At 43.9% G+C, this 17,151-nt stretch overlaps 1 protein-coding gene across 4 annotated transcripts in view; it reads right to left on the reverse strand.

Moving 5' to 3' along the window:
• ANKFY1 (ankyrin repeat and FYVE domain containing 1) overlaps positions 1 to 17,151 on the reverse strand; it is a 69,429-nt gene that overhangs the window by 14,339 nt on the left and 37,939 nt on the right. For 3 of the 4 annotated variants that reach the window (XM_070772856.1, XM_070772858.1, XM_070772859.1), the window contains 10 exons: positions 16,646 to 16,811; positions 11,357 to 11,561; positions 9,897 to 9,965; positions 9,489 to 9,688; positions 7,332 to 7,429; positions 3,894 to 4,125; positions 2,561 to 2,659; positions 2,168 to 2,321; positions 1,156 to 1,327; positions 193 to 311 (listed from right to left, as the gene is read on the reverse strand). In XM_070772856.1, coding sequence (XP_070628957.1) covers positions 193 to 311; positions 1,156 to 1,327; positions 2,168 to 2,321; positions 2,561 to 2,659; positions 3,894 to 4,125; positions 7,332 to 7,429; positions 9,489 to 9,688; positions 9,897 to 9,965; positions 11,357 to 11,561; positions 16,646 to 16,811 — 1,514 coding nt within the window. The remainder of the gene's footprint in view (positions 1 to 192; positions 312 to 1,155; positions 1,328 to 2,167; positions 2,322 to 2,560; positions 2,660 to 3,893; positions 4,126 to 7,331; positions 7,430 to 9,488; positions 9,689 to 9,896; positions 9,966 to 11,356; positions 11,562 to 16,645; positions 16,812 to 17,151) is intronic. The other variant, XM_070772857.1, reaches the window with a different exon arrangement.

Below are 17,151 nucleotides of genomic sequence, written 5' to 3' on the forward strand. Positions count from 1 at the left end.
CGAACCTCTTTCCTCATCAGACAGTCAAGTCCCTGGCTGCCCTGACCTGACAGAACAGTGACCCTCTCTAGTCTTCAATATGAAGGTCAAGCCAGCTACAGACATGTCAAGACTATAGTTGGAATAAGAGAGAAGAGAGCCAGCTTGCAATAGTCCAAACAGGATCTGAAGGGATACCCAGGCCTCTCAGACCTGCGAATGAGAAAGCAGGTGATGGGCTCGTTGTTCTCATCGATGGCTCTGTGCAGCAGCGTCTGCAGGCAGCCGCTCGGCCCTGGGCCCCAGCACGTGGCGTCACAACCATGCCTGACCTACAGGGAAGCACAGGTCACTCTCAAACGCTGCTCGGCAAAGCTGAACATGCTTATTACCATCTCTCAGCCCTAAGCTACCATTACGTACATTTTTCAGGTAAGATCCAGCTGATAGTTAACCGGTAATTATTTTAATCTGTACCATTCACGCGTTTTACAAACACTGATTAAAATCTGCTTTGGTGCAAGCTTGTGTACTAGGTTCTGTAGGAAGGATTTGAGAAATAAAAGAAAGATGTGTATGATCAGCACCTTCTAAAGCTGTGTCCTAGAAGGGACAGAAAACACAGACTAGTGCCTGCACACACACATACACACATACACACACACACACTCTTACTTATAGCCCCCAGTAACATATACTCTGCTAAGAACTGGTAATCTCAAGAACAACTGGCTAAAACCCTCTGGTGCAAAATGTCTTAAAAACCGCATTTCAAGCCCTTCAGAAAACTGAATGAGCTTTTGAGGTTACATCCGCTTTGGGGCTCTGTCTTCTGAATAAGGGGGACACTCCTGAGGTTTTAGAACTTATCACTGTGGTGACAGTCAGGGCAGCCCACAGCCAGCTAAGCCACCTCAGGAGAAGACCCCGGAGGAGGGGCCTTAACTCTCCTACTTCTTGGTAGTTTTCTTGATAAAGACAGCCTGAGAAAAGATGTGGGCCGTGACTATGTTGAACCCCAAGTTTCCTGAGCACGACTTTAAAAATGCTCATTCCTGACCCAATTTCCTACTTGGCAGATCTCCTGCTCATTATGATCACAGTGGAGGTGCCAAATCCAACTCTGACACAAATCACTCCCACATGCATGTGCAGCGGAGGCTGAGCTTGTCTCACCAGAGTGGATGCGATGTCTTCCAGGTTATTTGCCAGTGCAAGCCACAGCGGGGGGTTCCCCTGCTCATCCGGCACAGACATGTCAGCTCCTCGCGTGCAAATAGCATCCACGACGAGGGGAAGCTGATTCCTGATAGCCAGCTGAAGGGCTGTCTCCCCATCCTGAGTCCTGCTGGGACACGGAAACCAAAATAAACGTGTGGAGCTGGGATCAAATGACAGGGTGCCCTTCTGAGCGTCCCAGAGGCCAGAGTCCACTGTACCCCAAACACGCTTCACTTATACCCACCAATACTCTTCCAGAGAAATTCAACCTGTCAATAGCATCTGTCCCTCCTGCCTTTTAAAAAACGAGTATCGCCATGCTACCCTGTTGCACCCAACTGCTCAGCACACTTATGGCTGCTTCCACAGCCTCTGGATAAAATGCCACCCTGACCACCCACTTGACAAAACACGTTCATCCACTCAGTCATTGTAGGTCAGCTGACACTGAAGATAAATTCGTTTAAAAACAAAAATAATAAAAAAGTTTAACTGTGTATTTTTGCCCTGTAAGCCTTCCCTCCTGTTTTTGTTTTTGGTTTTTGTCGCACTACAGATCTTAGTTCCCTGACCAGGGACTGAATCCAGGGCCCCTCAGTGGAAGTGTGGAGTCCTAACCACTGGACTTCTAGGAAATTCCTCCTCGAGCCTTTTGATAGCTCATTTGTTGGAATGTTCTTCATTATGAAGTGAAATCCCTACTTGAACAATTGATTTCTGGATTGTCCACTTTGGTAAACTTTGTGCCATACTGTGCCCTGGTCTCAAAAGGTTCAAGTAAGACCGAAGTACACAATTCCCCCTTTGAGTTCCCCTTCTCAACACTGTACCTGCACTTTCTGAGAATTACTGTTTCTCTTCCTTTATTTAACAAGGAACAAAACTCTTCCCTACAAATGAGGCCATGCGTTTGAACCACGTCAATCAAACGTGACCTGGTGCAGTGGTGGACGCTGCTCCAGCCCACCTGACATTTATGTCCGCCTGGTGCTCCAGGAGGAAGAGGGCGCTCTTGCTGTCCTGCCTCTGCATGGCCATGTGCAGCAAGGTCTGTCCGTCCGACATGGTGTCATTGATGCAAGCCCCGGAGCCCAGCAGCTGTGCTGCGATCGTGTGCATGCCTGCAAAAGAGACAAGCCCCGATTAATGCTGGCTCAGCTTCTCCCACTTTCTCAGCCTCTTACTACAACAAACACGCCCTCCCGACTTCGCAAGGCCAGCAGTTTTCCACATTACTATAGGCTTAATCCAAACAGAAAGGCTAGTCTACACAAACGATTAGCTCCAACCCTTCCGCCGCCCTCCCTCGCACACCCACCCTCTGGCGCACGCCTGTCTGCAGCCGCTGACACTGCCTTACCAGTCCACAATGCCAGGCCCAGCACAGTCTGGTCTCGAGAATCCTTGAGACTGAAGTCCGGAATAATTTGCAAGTTGTTGGTGGCATGAAGAGCGTTAGCTACGTTTTTTAAAAGGAAAAAAAACACCTGATTTCATCATCCCATGGATCACACTGAAAGTACTCAAGAGAATGCAAGCTCAGTTCCAAACTGACTGACTGATCACTTCCATACAAAGAGAACTGACAGACCTTGTTGTGGGAAGTGGAAGCCGAGACGTTTGATAGTTTGGAGCAAAGCTTATGAGGAAAAGGAATGGCTGTAAAGGTTAAAACACTGGATGTTCACAAAAGGAAAACAGGCTCCGCTATGGAAACACACATTAATTTCTTGATTACCAAAAAGGGATCAAACAATGAACTGGAAACGTTTTTTTTAAACACTTAAGCCCTACCATCTTACACCTCCTGTGTGGGCAAAGAAGAAGGCAAAGCCTACCTAACACCCCACTTCCTCCCACAAGCACAGTGCTAAAGGATGCTGGCCTTAACAAGGATGCTGCTGCTGCTGTTTAGTCGCTAAGCTGTGTCCGACTCTTTTGTGACCCCATAGACTGTACCCCAGCGGGTTCCTCTGTCCATGGGATTTCTCAGGCAAGAATACTGGAACGGGCTACCATTTCCTTCTCGAGGGGATATTTTCGACCCAGGGATTGAACCCTCGTCTCCTGCACTGACAGGTGGTTTCTTTACCACTGAGCCACCCCTGGATGTTCACAAAAGGAAAACAGGCTGTTCATAACAAGGATGCAGGCAAGAATAAAACAAATTTCAGGGCAGGAAGGAGGAAAAACTGGAAAATGACATTCTGAGGGAAATCAGCCTCCCACATGGCAGGGGCTTCCTTGGCCCCCTCCTTTCTGGCTCCTCTCTCATGGTTCACTTGCCAGGGAGGCTCAGAGGTGGACGAGAGGGCTGACCGACTCGTGGAAGACCGGTGGTAACAGTTCTCAGAGACAGTGCTCACAACGAGGCAAAGCTCTGCTCGACCTGCCCCTGAAGTATGTCCTGGGAAAAAACCCCCAAAATAAGAGAGGGGAAGTACAAGGTTTTAACACCTTAACCTCACAGGTGAAGTGGGCAGGCCCCGTCCTACAAATGTACACAGGAAAAAACTGTAGCCAGAACCAGACTATACACTTATCTGGTTGGACCTCAAAGGATTTTTTGGGTAAGAAAACTCACCAATAGGAGAAACATCAACTGTGTCATTGTAGTTAATGACACAGTTCAGAGGTCACAGTGATGGGTAGTAACCCCCATCTTTTGGGGACTAGGACCCCCAAATTCCTACCTTTTTGCTCCAGGATGACAGACACCACATCTGGATGATTATAGGCAATTGCCATGTGCAGGGGCGTCTGCAGGTAGACGCTGCTGTCCGCTGAGCTGGGCAGGGACATGGCCTCCTTTGGGGACGGCAGGGCCTCCTCCGTCTGCAAGTTTGGGTTGGCCCCCTGCTGCAGCAGCTCTGCAGTGAGGTTGGCCAGGCCATGCCGACAGGCTGTGTGCAGCGGGGTTTCTCCCTGAATGGAAACAAGTGGCCCTGGTCAGAGCGCTTCAGACTGGGAGCCCCTTTGCAAAGGGATGAAGCCAGCCTATGCGCTGTGACACAGGTCCCCAGCGCCAGATGCAGCCCTGGGCTCATCCTGTCACCAGTTCCATGACCTCTGTCCCACGTGCTCCTCAGGTCTCCTTTCCCTCCCCCACACTGTGCCATCATCCCAGATTCCTCCAATGTCCTCCCAGCATCCTCCAAACGCCCTGGATCCTCATCTTCTGCATTTCCACCCTTCACTTTGCTTTTATAATTATTTTGCTAATTATAAAAATAATACATGATTGTTATTAAAGAACTATCACAGATGACCCTCAAGCATCACTAAAGTCGTGCTGTCTGTCGACCACCACACTAAGCCCTGCTTCTCTGACCAGTTCCTATCAACTTCATCTGGAACTCTGATGAAGAAAAGACCCTCTTCTCCCACTTTTAAAAATTAGAAACATTGTAAATTGGCATTACAGGTACCTGATTCAATATTCAAAAGGTACAAGAGAATACAGTGAGAAGAAGCTTCCCCTCACACCTAGCCCCCACCACCCAGTTATCCTCCCCTGAAGGAAGCATCATGGCCAGTTTCGTGTATCTATCAAGTGACAGAACAGCCACAGGGAGACATACACACGCATATGCATGTGTGAATACATACACACGTACACATGGAGACACACGTGCGACTTTTCACCCACATAAATGGGAACGACCATCAGTACCCTGCTCTGCACCAGCTCCTACTGAAGCAACACATACTTATTGAACAAGTCGAGTCCAAGAACTTTACTTACAAGGTTTGCTGTGAAAAATAACAAGAACCCACCTTCTTTTTCCTTAAAAAGAAAATTTTCTTTTCCCAAAGGGAAAAAAAAAGTGAAGTAGCTCAGTCGTGTCCGACTCTTGCGACCCCCATGGACTGTAGCCTACCAGGCTCCTCCATCCATGGGATTCTCCAGGCAAGGATGCTGGAATGGGTTGCTATTTCCTTCTCCAGGGATCTTTCTGACCCAGGGATCGAACCTGGGTCTCCCGCATTGCAGGCAGATGCTTTACCGTCTGAACCACCAGGGAAGTTGCTTCCCAAAGGGAACCACTTTGAACTCTCTGAGCTGGGTTTTATAATTTCCTCATTTCTACCTAATGACTTTTATTTCTGCCTCTTGATTTTCTGGGTCCTGGATTTCCTATAGGTCCTGCCACTGTGATCTCACTGGGTGACAAGGATTTGGCTCCTTCCCCTCACCAGCCCCGGGGGACTCCCCTCTCCCCATAGAGCCTCCTCCCCGGGGCAGTCTTCTGCTCCAGCCCTTCTCCCCCACACAGCCTCCCTGGGTTCGCTTAGCTACCCCTGTGGCTTCTACCAGGATCTACAAGTAGGAGACTCTCAAACCCAGCTCCCCAGCCCCTGTGTGTACACCCAATTTTCCCACTGCTTACAGAATACTCCCACCTGAATGTTTAAAAAGGAGTTCTACAATCACAAAATGGAATTCACCCTTTCCACAACAATTCCTCCCCTGGTCAGTTCCCTCCTTCTCTTCTCAGGTCCAACAACTCTCCAACCCTTGCCCCTGAGAGCCACAGAGGTCCCATGGACCATCACACTGCAGTTTCCCCTGAAACCCATCCTGTTGGGTCCAAATCCAGTATGAGAGGTTGGGATAAGCCATTGCTTATCCAGATGATTCCCTCCTGGCTCCAGCCTGGACCTCCACTCTGCCAGCCAAAGGTGAGAAGGTACAGCTGGGAGACATTGTAGGCCTGTGAGAGGATGTTTTTCAAGTTTGAGAAGCAGCAGAGCATGTCTGTAGCTATTAGAAATGAACAGGGGGCAGAAGGGATGATACAGCAGAGACAGACAGAGGCAGAGATACATGATGGCAGGAACAAATCCAAGAAACCAGTCACTGGTGCCTATAGGCCATGCCATCATTCTAGATGGAGAGCAGGCCAGCCGTGGGTTTAGGAGCGGATAGATCAGTAGGTATTTAATGGTGAGAAAAAAAACAGCTCTGCCCTCTCCCCTGTGCTTCCATGACACATTGGATTGTCTTCTACACTAAGCTTACTGTTTACTGCCCTGCCCAGCACTGTTGAAAGAGGTGCAACTGCATGTCCTAGGGCCTGCATCAAAATACTGACTCCATTACTGACAAAGTTAACTTATGGTTAAGCCACTTAACCTCCCAGAGTGTCAAGGCTCTTGACTCTGAAATGAGGGATTTACAGATGGTGTTAATGTCTCTTCAATACATGCTGCTTCTAGATCCACTGTGAGAACTGAAAGGGATAATAACCTTAAGACTCCTGGCACAAAGCAGTTATAAAATGAACATGATCTTAAAGATGAGCACATCCTCCCTGTCTGAAAATTATAAAGTAAAAATAACTATCATGTTGTTTCTAAAATCCCAGATGCTACACTAATAAACACTTAAATTTATTTCTTTTTATCTTATATTAAAGAAATAAATTTCTTTCTTTTTATCATATATTAAAGTATGATCTTTAATTTTACTTTCTGAAATCAATACTAAGCTCACTTTACAGATGAGAACTGAAGCTCAGAAAGGTCGAGCAATTTGCCTGAGACCATGTACAGCAGAAAGGGAAGTGGGAAATCTGGTAAAGCCAGAAACGTCTGACTCAATCCACCACCCTTTAACACTGCGACATCTGCCTTGGCATCAGACGCAGACTAAATAAACATGCACACAGGAAAACCTTCAGTTCAGTTGCTCAGTTGTGTCCAACTCTTTGCGACCCCACGGACTGCAGCACACCAGGTTTCCCGTATATCACCAACTCGCATCCATCCACTTTGCATTTGCTAAGGAAAACCTGAAAACCTTAGCAAATGCAAAATGTTATAAAAAACTAAGATGCTAACGTGATAGGTCTGTGTCCATGTCTGCTAATCTATAGTAGCCGTGAAGTCCACAGTGTACTGTTTAGGACCTGACATCACAAATGCTTAAGAAGTGGTTGAATGAATCAACCAACCAATATTTGAGGATAAAAGCATTGGATACACGCTGGTTTTTTAACAATGTCCACGTATTCTGTTTTTTTTAAACAAACACTGAAGAGACTCTAATCTGTTTTTTCCTACCCGTAGGCCACTGCCATTTCTTCACAGAGCAAAGCCGCTCTGTCTGGCTGCCCTGTCATGCTTACCCACTTGTTCCTGTGGTTGACGTGGGCACCATTGGTTGCCAGGAAAAGAGCCGCTGCCTCATTTCCTGCTTCAGCTGCCCGCTGTAGTAAGCAATTTCCTAGGAGAAAATGGGCATATTCATTCTTTCATTTGCATAAATTAAAAATTAGGTCAAGTTCACATCGCAACACACCCTGCCTTCCCCACCACCTTTCACAGCTGACAAGCCCACACCAGAAGTGGGTACCACTTAAGTCCACACAGGCCTTCTCTGTGTGTGGACAAACCAAGATGAGCCTGGGTGGGGAGCAAACACTTGGTCTGGAAGTCAGAAGACAGGCACTCCTTCCTGGATTTGCCACTAGCCTCCACCCAGGACCAGAGGGAAGTTACATCTCCCTACTGGGGTTGGTAAGAACATCTCTCAGCAGCAGGGCTACTGACTTCTTGGGCCAGCTAATTCTTTGCTGTGAGGAGCTGTCTTGTACACGGTGTGATATTTAGAAGTATCCCTGGCTTCTGCCCAAGAGACACCAGGAGCCCTCTCAACCTTACTGTGACAATCAAACTGCCAACAGGTGTTGCCAAGTGTTGCTTGGGCAGTGAGGGCTGGGACGTCATCTCTGAGAACCTCTGGGGTAGATAACCATTCTCAAGACACTGTGAGCTGAAGTTCTATCAGAAAATGCTCCTTAAACACTTGTTTTACTCCTATAGCCTTAAATATGTTTATTCTTGGCCTAGAAATGTTTTAGGTAGCACTGCTTTCTAAATAAAAATCTTAGGAAAAAAATCAGTTTTTTTTTCTTCCTTTCCTCTCAAAGTGGTTTTAGTCCTAGAACACTACTGTCTCTTTCTATTAAAATTTATGCCCTTTTTGGATAAAGACAAAGTCTCATGTTCTACAGCTATGTTATTTGAAAAGCCCAAATTAAATACCAGTACTAAAAACAAGGTAAAGCAATGAGACAAAATAGTGCTATGTTATTACATGTACGTGAAAACCGCAACAAGGAAAAAATAATATTCCTGAACTTCTATTAAAACTCAAAGTATGTAAAGTTGACAGAACTGGCAAGAAATGTTAACAATCTTGCCTGCAGCACAGTGTGGCCAAAAATAAATGAATTAAATAAAATTCTGTGTGACAAATAAGAAGTCTGCATGAAGTATGAAACAACAGCTGTCACAAAGGAAAGCCACTGTTTTAACTGCAAACTGAACAATTTTTTTTTTCATGGAACACCATTTTTACTTGAAAGAATGACAACTAATAAGCTATGATTATTCAAAAATGAGTATCTGGTAGACATTTTCTTAAAGTGAGCCTCTTTAAGAAATGTGATTCTAAATAAATGATCATTTTGAAGATCTGCATAACCCAGTCAAACAAGATTTTCCAAACTGCTAAAGCATGATGTTACAAAATCATGTACGGAGAAAAGATCCATTCGAAGCACATACAGACCATGGATTTTAATATAACAGTACAAAAAGTTCATTGATATAGCTTCAGATTCCATACTGCAACTAACTTTAAAAAAAGTATCCTTTGATAAATTCTGTTTGCTACAGTATCAAACAAATACATCCACAATTATCTGAAAAGGCTCTTAAAATATGCCTCTCTTTTCCCACTACTAAGTGTGTGATGGCGTATTTTTTTAACCAAACAACGTATCTCAGAAGACTGAATATAGTTGCAGATATTAGAAACCAGGTCACTCTTCCAACTAAATTTTGTTTTGAAAGTTATTTTTCATAAAAAATGTTATACATTAACATAAAATGGTTTGTTATTATTACTAATTAATACATTTTTAAAAAATTTCTCAGTTTAAATTTCTAATATGGTAAATACCAAAGATATCCACTTAAACAAAAGCCCTTTGGGATATGATTTTTAAAAGGGTAAAAAAAAGAGTTCTGAGTCCAGAAAGACTGAATCTCACTGCATTAAACAAACAGAAGTGTTCCAGCTTAACAGGCTTAACTTAGGGTCTGGCTAAATTTTTTGAAGCCCAAGATCAGACTTTTTACTACGGTTAAAATTAAATACAAAATACTTCTCATAACAGCATTCCTCTCAGTTTCTGAAGTTTTGGTAAAAACACTGACAAGTATTTCATGGAGTCTCAGAATTGCGCATCAGCTCTTAGGGGTCTTCTGTGCTTTACCTGTTACTGTATCAGGTGCATTGGTGTTGCTGCCGCGCTGAATGAGCCTGGCTGCAAAGCTGTTTTCATCAAATGAAGTCCCGTTCACCACAGGGAGGTCTTCGAAGGGGTTTACGGACTGGTCGGAAGACACAGTGATGTACTGCACGGCAAGCCACAGAGCTGTGCTGCCCTCGTGGTCTTTCAGCTCTAAATCTAACCTGAAATGAGGAAGCAATGTGAACACCGAGTACAACTGTCTTCAGATGCTTTGTACTGTCAACAGTCTCATTCTGAAGGACATTTTTTTAATCTTACTTTTACTTCTTAAAATTGATAGTGCTAAAAGACATTTTATGAGCATTATCTTTTACTCACAATCCCACCCTCCCAACAGCTCCTTTCATTGCTCCAGGGCTCCCTACGTACTGTTTACACTGCAGCAGCTGATTGAACACGTATTCATTCCTGGCCATGATGGACAAGTGTAAGGGAGTCCTATGGGATGAAAAAGAAGAGGTGTCAATTCTGGACATGCCCAATTCAGGACCACTCACAGCAGGAGGTGATTAGAATCCACAGGAAATTCCACATTTCTGCCACAGTCTTTTTCTACCCTGGCAAACAATTTTCCAAAGCCATGACCAAGGATCAAAGGATGAAAATGGATTTGATTATATGTTACAATTTATTCAGTAGCCAAAAATACAAGAATCAATGAAAGGAAAAGATATTAAAAAAAAACGCTGACTCAATGAACGTGTATATACTCGTGTTTTTGAAACAGCAGTTTCTGCCATAGGTACGCCTACTTTCACCTACCTATCCTCCACAACTTTGACATTTTTTTTCTTCCCACACTTCTCTGTTAGACTCAAACACATTCTGAGTGGCAACAGGCAGGAACTGACTAAAATGGCAGTTTATCACTTGTCACTGCTTTTATTTAGCCCTCATGTGCCCTGAAGAAGACGCCACCACAGAGCACAGGGACTCCCGGGCTGGCATCTATCTCAGAGCTACAGAAATCACAGTTTATTGCAGCTGGAAGGAAAAAAATTAAGGACAATCATCAGAAGGAGAAAAAAAATCTTGAGAAATGAGATAATTATGATATTACATTGAGTCCATGGACAGCCATCTTATATAAGTACCTTAGCCATCACACAAATCTATTTTCCTATTCCAGCCACCTCACGGTTATTTTTTTAGAGGGTTTTTTGAAGGTATAAAATACTGAGCTGCTAGGATAAAAATTGGGTCCTCTATTGTTGGTGCTTCAGGTGGCTTAACTCCCCTTCAATGCCTCCCGCACTACTGTTCCAAAGACAAGCAACCCTTTCTCAGATTCCAAAGTTTAAGGAATCCTCAGTCGAATATTTCTGGGAAGGGACAAAAGGAACAGGACACAACTGTCAGTGCGGAAAGGGACGTGCTGTGGCAGACAGCAAACTATGCACGTAGAGATGTCGAAAGAGGCAGCATGTCCATGAAGGTGGAACTGGGGTTAACAAGATTAGGCCCCACAGAAACGAAACAGACTGCTCTGTGATAGCGTACTCTTCTTCAAGGTATCCGATTAGCTCTGAAAAACACGAGGGAAGAAAGTTCCCTGGAGGAGACGGACTGGATGACCACTCTGGAGATGCCAAAAACTGCTTAAAAACCCAAGGACCGCAGTTACCCAAAAGGGAAACGGCTTCCCCGTGTGCCTCCGGCCTTAGTCGTCTCTCATTTGCAAAACAAATCAGTGTCTGTGACTTCAACAGGATTCAGACTGAGAAATGCTGGACTAAAAACCATGAGGTCCCCATCTGCCAGTAACGTGCCACCAGAAAATAACACTCTGGGAACCGTCCTCAGGGCGGCCGACCTGCACCCCGGCTTACCTGCCCTTGCTGTCCTGCATGTTGGGGTTCGCACCAGCCTGCAGGAGGGCCTCTGTGAGCTGTGCCATCTCAGACATCACAGCTGCCGAATGTTTCTTTGAATTGTACGATGCGACGAGGTGCAATGGTGTCTCCTGGGCACCCAATGTGGCAGCATTGACCAAGGCCCCATTCTTAATGAGGAAAGTGGCAGCAAAGAGATCTCCTTGAAAGTAAACAAGAGAAGAAATGGTCACAGATGACAACAGTCGGGCTGAGCTATTCTGACCAGTGCTTCCTCAAAGGTACTGGTCAGTAAGTGTAGACAGAGAACATCTCATCATTGAGATCGTGGACTTAACATACTCAAATTCAGCCACTGACTGCCTGCTATCATCCGTCCCAACCCCTCGCTGCAGTATCACATTACAATCTTAAGTATACCAGGCTTCTATCCTTCAAATTCTTCTGGTCATCAACTCTCATAAAGAGTTCCAAAGATTCCTCCCCAACACAATTTACCTCCCTCCCTCATTCCTGATCACAGTCTGTCCCTAAGCAGTACCTGCTTGCCTTTAACCTGTTATACTTGCAATGGCTCTCACAAAGGCATTTATGAGAAGTTTTCTATCTTGCAATATCATTTCATCTTCTTCAGCCACACTTTTGTGCTCTGAACATTGAGAAGGGGGTTAGGATTTCAGGAGTGGCCAAGCTCTCAAGTCTGTTATCTGGATTCCTGTGCTCATTTGCATCTGAATAATATGAGTTTTATCTAGTCTTCTTAAACATGGAATTTCAAAATCAACTGGAATTTCTCACCCACTCTATTCCTTCTTCCAAGGGACTACCTTGCTGCTGGAGTGTGTAAGCTCTGGCAGTGAGGGCGGCTAGGCTACCAGAGGCCCCATGTATTCTGGTAGGACCGGGTCTGATTTCCTTTCTTTTTTTATAGTTTTTAAAAAACTTTTTTTGGCTATGCTGGGTCTTCATTACTGTGTGGGCTTTTCTCTAGTTGTGGTGAGCAACGCTTGGGTTTCTCACTGCAGTGGCTTCTCTTGTTGTAAAGCATTGGCTCCAGGGCATGCAGGCTTCAGCAGGTGCAGCACATGGGCTGAGCAGCTGCGGCTCCCAGGCTCTAGAGCTCAGGCTCAATAGTTGTGATGTGTGGGTTTAGCCGCTCTGCAGCACACAGGATCTTTCCAGATGAGGGATCAAACCTGTGTCTCCTACACTGGCAGGTGGATTCTTTACCACGAAGCCACCAGGCAAACCCTGATTTATTTTTGTATCCATCCACTGTCTTATATGTAACAGACATCAGGGAAATGTTTGGGAGGAAAATGGATTAACAAGTTGAGGCTATAAGGTTCTACTTTAACTGAATGGCTCCAATTCCAATCAGTTATGATCTTGGGTAACTGAAGAGTTCTCTAACCAGCCCGTTCTGAAATATTTTCATTTGTGCCTGATTCTTTTCTTGGGGAGGGCAGGGGAAAATATAATCTTTACCAGAATTGTGTGCAAAGGACCAAAGCTTAGATTTCTTTACAAAAAGATGTCGGTAGAGCTCTGAAAGCTCTGAAAGCAACAGGTAACATGTATATCTGGGGACTAGGCTGGTCGCCCTTTGCTGTCCATATGCACATAGATGTTTTGGGGTTCTCATCTGTAATATGGACAAATCCCACAAAGATTCAGTCTAGAAGAGAATATATAGAAACAATACATCAGCAATAGAATCAAATATCTTAGAAAAAGCTACCTACATTCTGAAAGTGGAAAGAAAATTTAGAATTATGAGGACACAGAGCCTTAAAATGACAACCCTGATATATAATGTACTGGACGAGAGGTGAAATATGGTTTACCTTTAAGCTTGGCATATATTCCAAACTAAATAGTTAACAGACAGTAAAGCTAAAGTAAGGTGTGTCAATGAAACACTTACAATACCACTTACAATACACTATACACACAGAGGACAAACTGGGGCGAGACTGCATACAGAAAAGGGTACAGCATCAATGGCCGGATTCAGGTGGATGGCATGATAAATTTTTTTATATATCTTAAGCCCTTTTAAAAAGAAACATAGTTTTTACATTAGATTTATTCTATTAATAGGAGCCAAAATATTTTTTAAAAGTTTATACATATATGAAAATGAAGTTGCTCAGTTGTGTCCGGCTCTTTGGGACCCCATGAACTATAGCCTACCAGACTTCTCCATTCATGGGATTTTCCAGGCAAGAGTACTGGAGTGGGTTGCCATTTCCTGCTCCAGGGGATCTTCCTGACCCAGGGATTGAACCTGGGTCTCCCACATTGCTGGCAGATGCTCTATCCTCTGAGCCACCAGTGAAGCCCTTATACATATATACATACATACAATATATGCACCCCACACAAAGAATTATTTAGGAATTATTGGAAACTGAAAATTGACACTGTTTTGCATTAACAGAAAGTCAGCCCATGGATATAAAACCTAGAGGAAACAGACAACTGACATCAAAAAAGCAGAACAAAGGGAGGGAACAGAAAATGCCCAAAGCACCATTTATAAAGTTTTTTGACAGTAAGAAAACTTGTAATACATTTTAGAACAGTTTCTTTCAGAAAATCGTTAAGAAAAAATTGCTTGGTGCTTAACAGTTCTGGTTACTTCATCACTTCACTCCTCAACACTGCCAAGGAAGGAAATGAGGCATTATTATAATGACTTGTCCATATAAAAATATTCCTAACAATGCGGTTAATGTTTTTAAGAAAATCCACACGCAATTTTTCTTTCAATGAAGCTCTCTAACTGAAGTTTCATTCAGGGACCAGGCACTAACTTTCATTAAATAATTAAATTTCATTAAATTAAATCCAGTGGCTTAAAGCAATACAAACTTATTATCTGGCAGTTCTATAGGTTGAAAGTCTGGTATAGGCATCCCCCATCTAAAAGTTTTTCTGTTGTCAAAAACCAGATCCAGTTTATCAAAGGATAAAGCATCTCATATCAAAGGAGATAGCATCTCTCTGGTCACATGAACATCCTCTAGGCTCACTCACAGACTCATTCTTTTTTCTTTTTTATAACAATCTCCCTCTTTTACAGACACATTCTTGATATAAACTGATCAGTACACTTGGTTATTAGGATGATCACTGAGTCTTCTGGTGAGAGATTCTAATGTGTGCCCACAACCAGACCAAAATCTCATGTATTAAAGAGCTTCACTTATATGATAATGAACTTAAAGTAAGGTTAACAGTCAAATTTTAAGTATATTACTCAATTCAGTCATGTGGGCAGGTCAACAGACTGACAGCTCAAGCTGAAGAAGAAAAGTGAAAAAAGATCCTTACAGTAAATGAAGTTGGTGATGGCATTTCACACAGGGCAAGGGAAGAGCCTACCACATGGCAGTCACTGGGTTGAATGTGTTACTGTTTCACAGTCTCCCAACAACCAGTAAAGCGAAATAATTCTCACTTTACAGGTGAGGAAAGGAGACTCAGGAACGCTTATGTGATTTGTCTAAGACCACAGAGTAAGTGGACAAGCCAGGATTCAAACTGTGGTACCTCAGGCTCCAACGCCAGCACTCTGTCCTCCACACCATGCCACACTCTGCCAACTGAGCAACAATCAAGCTTATTATGCCCACACTGCAACCCCCATGCTTGCAAGCAACTCATAAATTCAGAGAGGAAGACTGAATCATCTGAAAATAAGCATCAAAAATGCATCACCAGTTCTTGGCAATTCTTGTAACCAAGCAATCATCAAAATATTTAATAACTCATCAAAGATGTTTTTTCATCACACATAAGAATTTAAGTCCCTAAGAGGAAATTCTGATACATGATCTGAGATTGTTTTTTTAGTAACAAGTGTATCTGTTTCCAAAATAAACATCTCAGACACTGAACAGTATGGGAAAGAATAGTTCCCGATGCAGTGGAAACTTTTCCCACTGCACACACACTCAGTGTTAAGCACCCAGCGGCTCTGTGCAGTGCAGCGGGATGCTTGGGAAAAAGGCATCTGCTCTTGACACTCACATACTCTAAGGATTTCCTTCTCAATGATGAACAAAATTTTCCTCTTCATCAGCCAGCAGGCTTAACACTCTAACACATGACTCAGAGGGAGATTTATATTAAAACTTGCCCAAAAAGGGCAAAGCCACAGCTGCAACAGGACCATATTTGAAATAACAACACCCCCACCAGCTAGGAGCAACTTGTGAACAGCAAAAGCTCAGCAGAGATAATAACACAATAGTAATGCACAACTGGAAGGTTAAATACACATTATTAAGATGTGGAGAAACCAGTGTGTCCTGATTTTGATGTCCACATGTAAACAAAATGTGGCCATGGCCAAGTACTTCAATCAAGTCATCCATCCCTCTATAAAATGAAGGCTCTGAGTCATCTGACAGCTTTCAGGCCATATTGGAACTCTACCCCTATATGGCTTCTTACTTTCTGTCCAAAAAAATGACTCCGGCAGGGGCTTCCCGGGCAGTCCAGTGGTAAGACTCTGTGCTGCCAATGCAAGGGCTGTGAGTTTGATCCCTGGTTGGGGAACCAAGATTCCACATGCTGTGTAGCAGGGCCAAAAAAAAGAAAAAGACTACTGCAAAATAGAGTCAGGCAGGATCCATTTGGGACTTAAGAATTAAGGCCATGGGAAAGACTGGTACTTTTCCCCCTTTAATTCAGTAAGATGAAAATGCTTTGATTGTAATTCTGCCACTTACATAACTTCCCACTATTAATGACAATGTACTCAAAAAGATCTATAATTTCAAATAACTTTCCTAGAACAAAATGAAATGTTATCACTTTGCCATGCTAGATGAGAAATCCAGTTTGTAGAAGTGAATATTCTGAATCCTAGAATAGGTTTTAATATTCGTGTTCCTGGAACTTTCCTTCTCTGCAGTAACTGATACCAGTAAAGTCTTCCTGGCACAATTTCTGAAGAAAGTAGTATATTGGACGAGCAAGTAACACATTGACTGCTTACAAGTAAAAGATGCTTTTTTTCTGTAAGTACCATCTCTCTAATCTTCTTCTGGGGGTCCTAATGACACTCTGAAGAGCCTAACCAACAAGGCATGAGGCAACAGCTCTTCAGTCTCTCCTGTGACCCACTGATCACAAATTCTGTTTGCTGCCTGCTAAGTACAGACTCGAGAAGGCTTTGAGAGTCTATGGAACAGGGTCAGAGAGTCTTTGAAACTTACTTGGCTAAAAGTAAAACTGCCCGCAGAGAAAAACATAAAATACACTTCTTCCTACCTCTTTGGATTCCTTTATGCAACAAGCTCCAGCCGTTCTTGTCCACCATGTCCACGTCAGCTTTGTGATTAACCAGCGTGGTGGCGATACTCTCCAGACGTCGGGAAAGGGCTAGATCTAATGCAAGGTCTCCGTTATGATCCAACTCATTCAGTTTCCCGGGGAGCTGCATAGAGAAATTCCTACATCAGCACACAGTCAGTAGAGAAGACAACTGAATCTCGGGCCTTGATTCATCAGTATCATCTCATACAATATCAGATTTTAGTCCTATAACTTACTACAGCTTACTCTCCAAATTCAACTGAATTCACAAACTTCTCTTGGGCCTCCTCAGGGCACATGCCTTTCCGGGAGCCCAGGACTAGCAGGGATCACAGAGCAGGTGCAAACACCATGGAAGATGACACAAGAGGGACATGCAGATGATGCTGCAGGAACACAAGTGCCAGGATGGAGGGTCAGACAGCCTGATGGGGCCCAGCTCGCATCTTCATGAAAGACTG

The sequence above is a fragment of the Bos indicus genome, chromosome 19, assembly GCF_029378745.1.
Source record: "Bos indicus isolate NIAB-ARS_2022 breed Sahiwal x Tharparkar chromosome 19, NIAB-ARS_B.indTharparkar_mat_pri_1.0, whole genome shotgun sequence".
In the NCBI taxonomy this organism is placed as follows: domain Eukaryota; kingdom Metazoa; phylum Chordata; class Mammalia; order Artiodactyla; family Bovidae; genus Bos; species Bos indicus.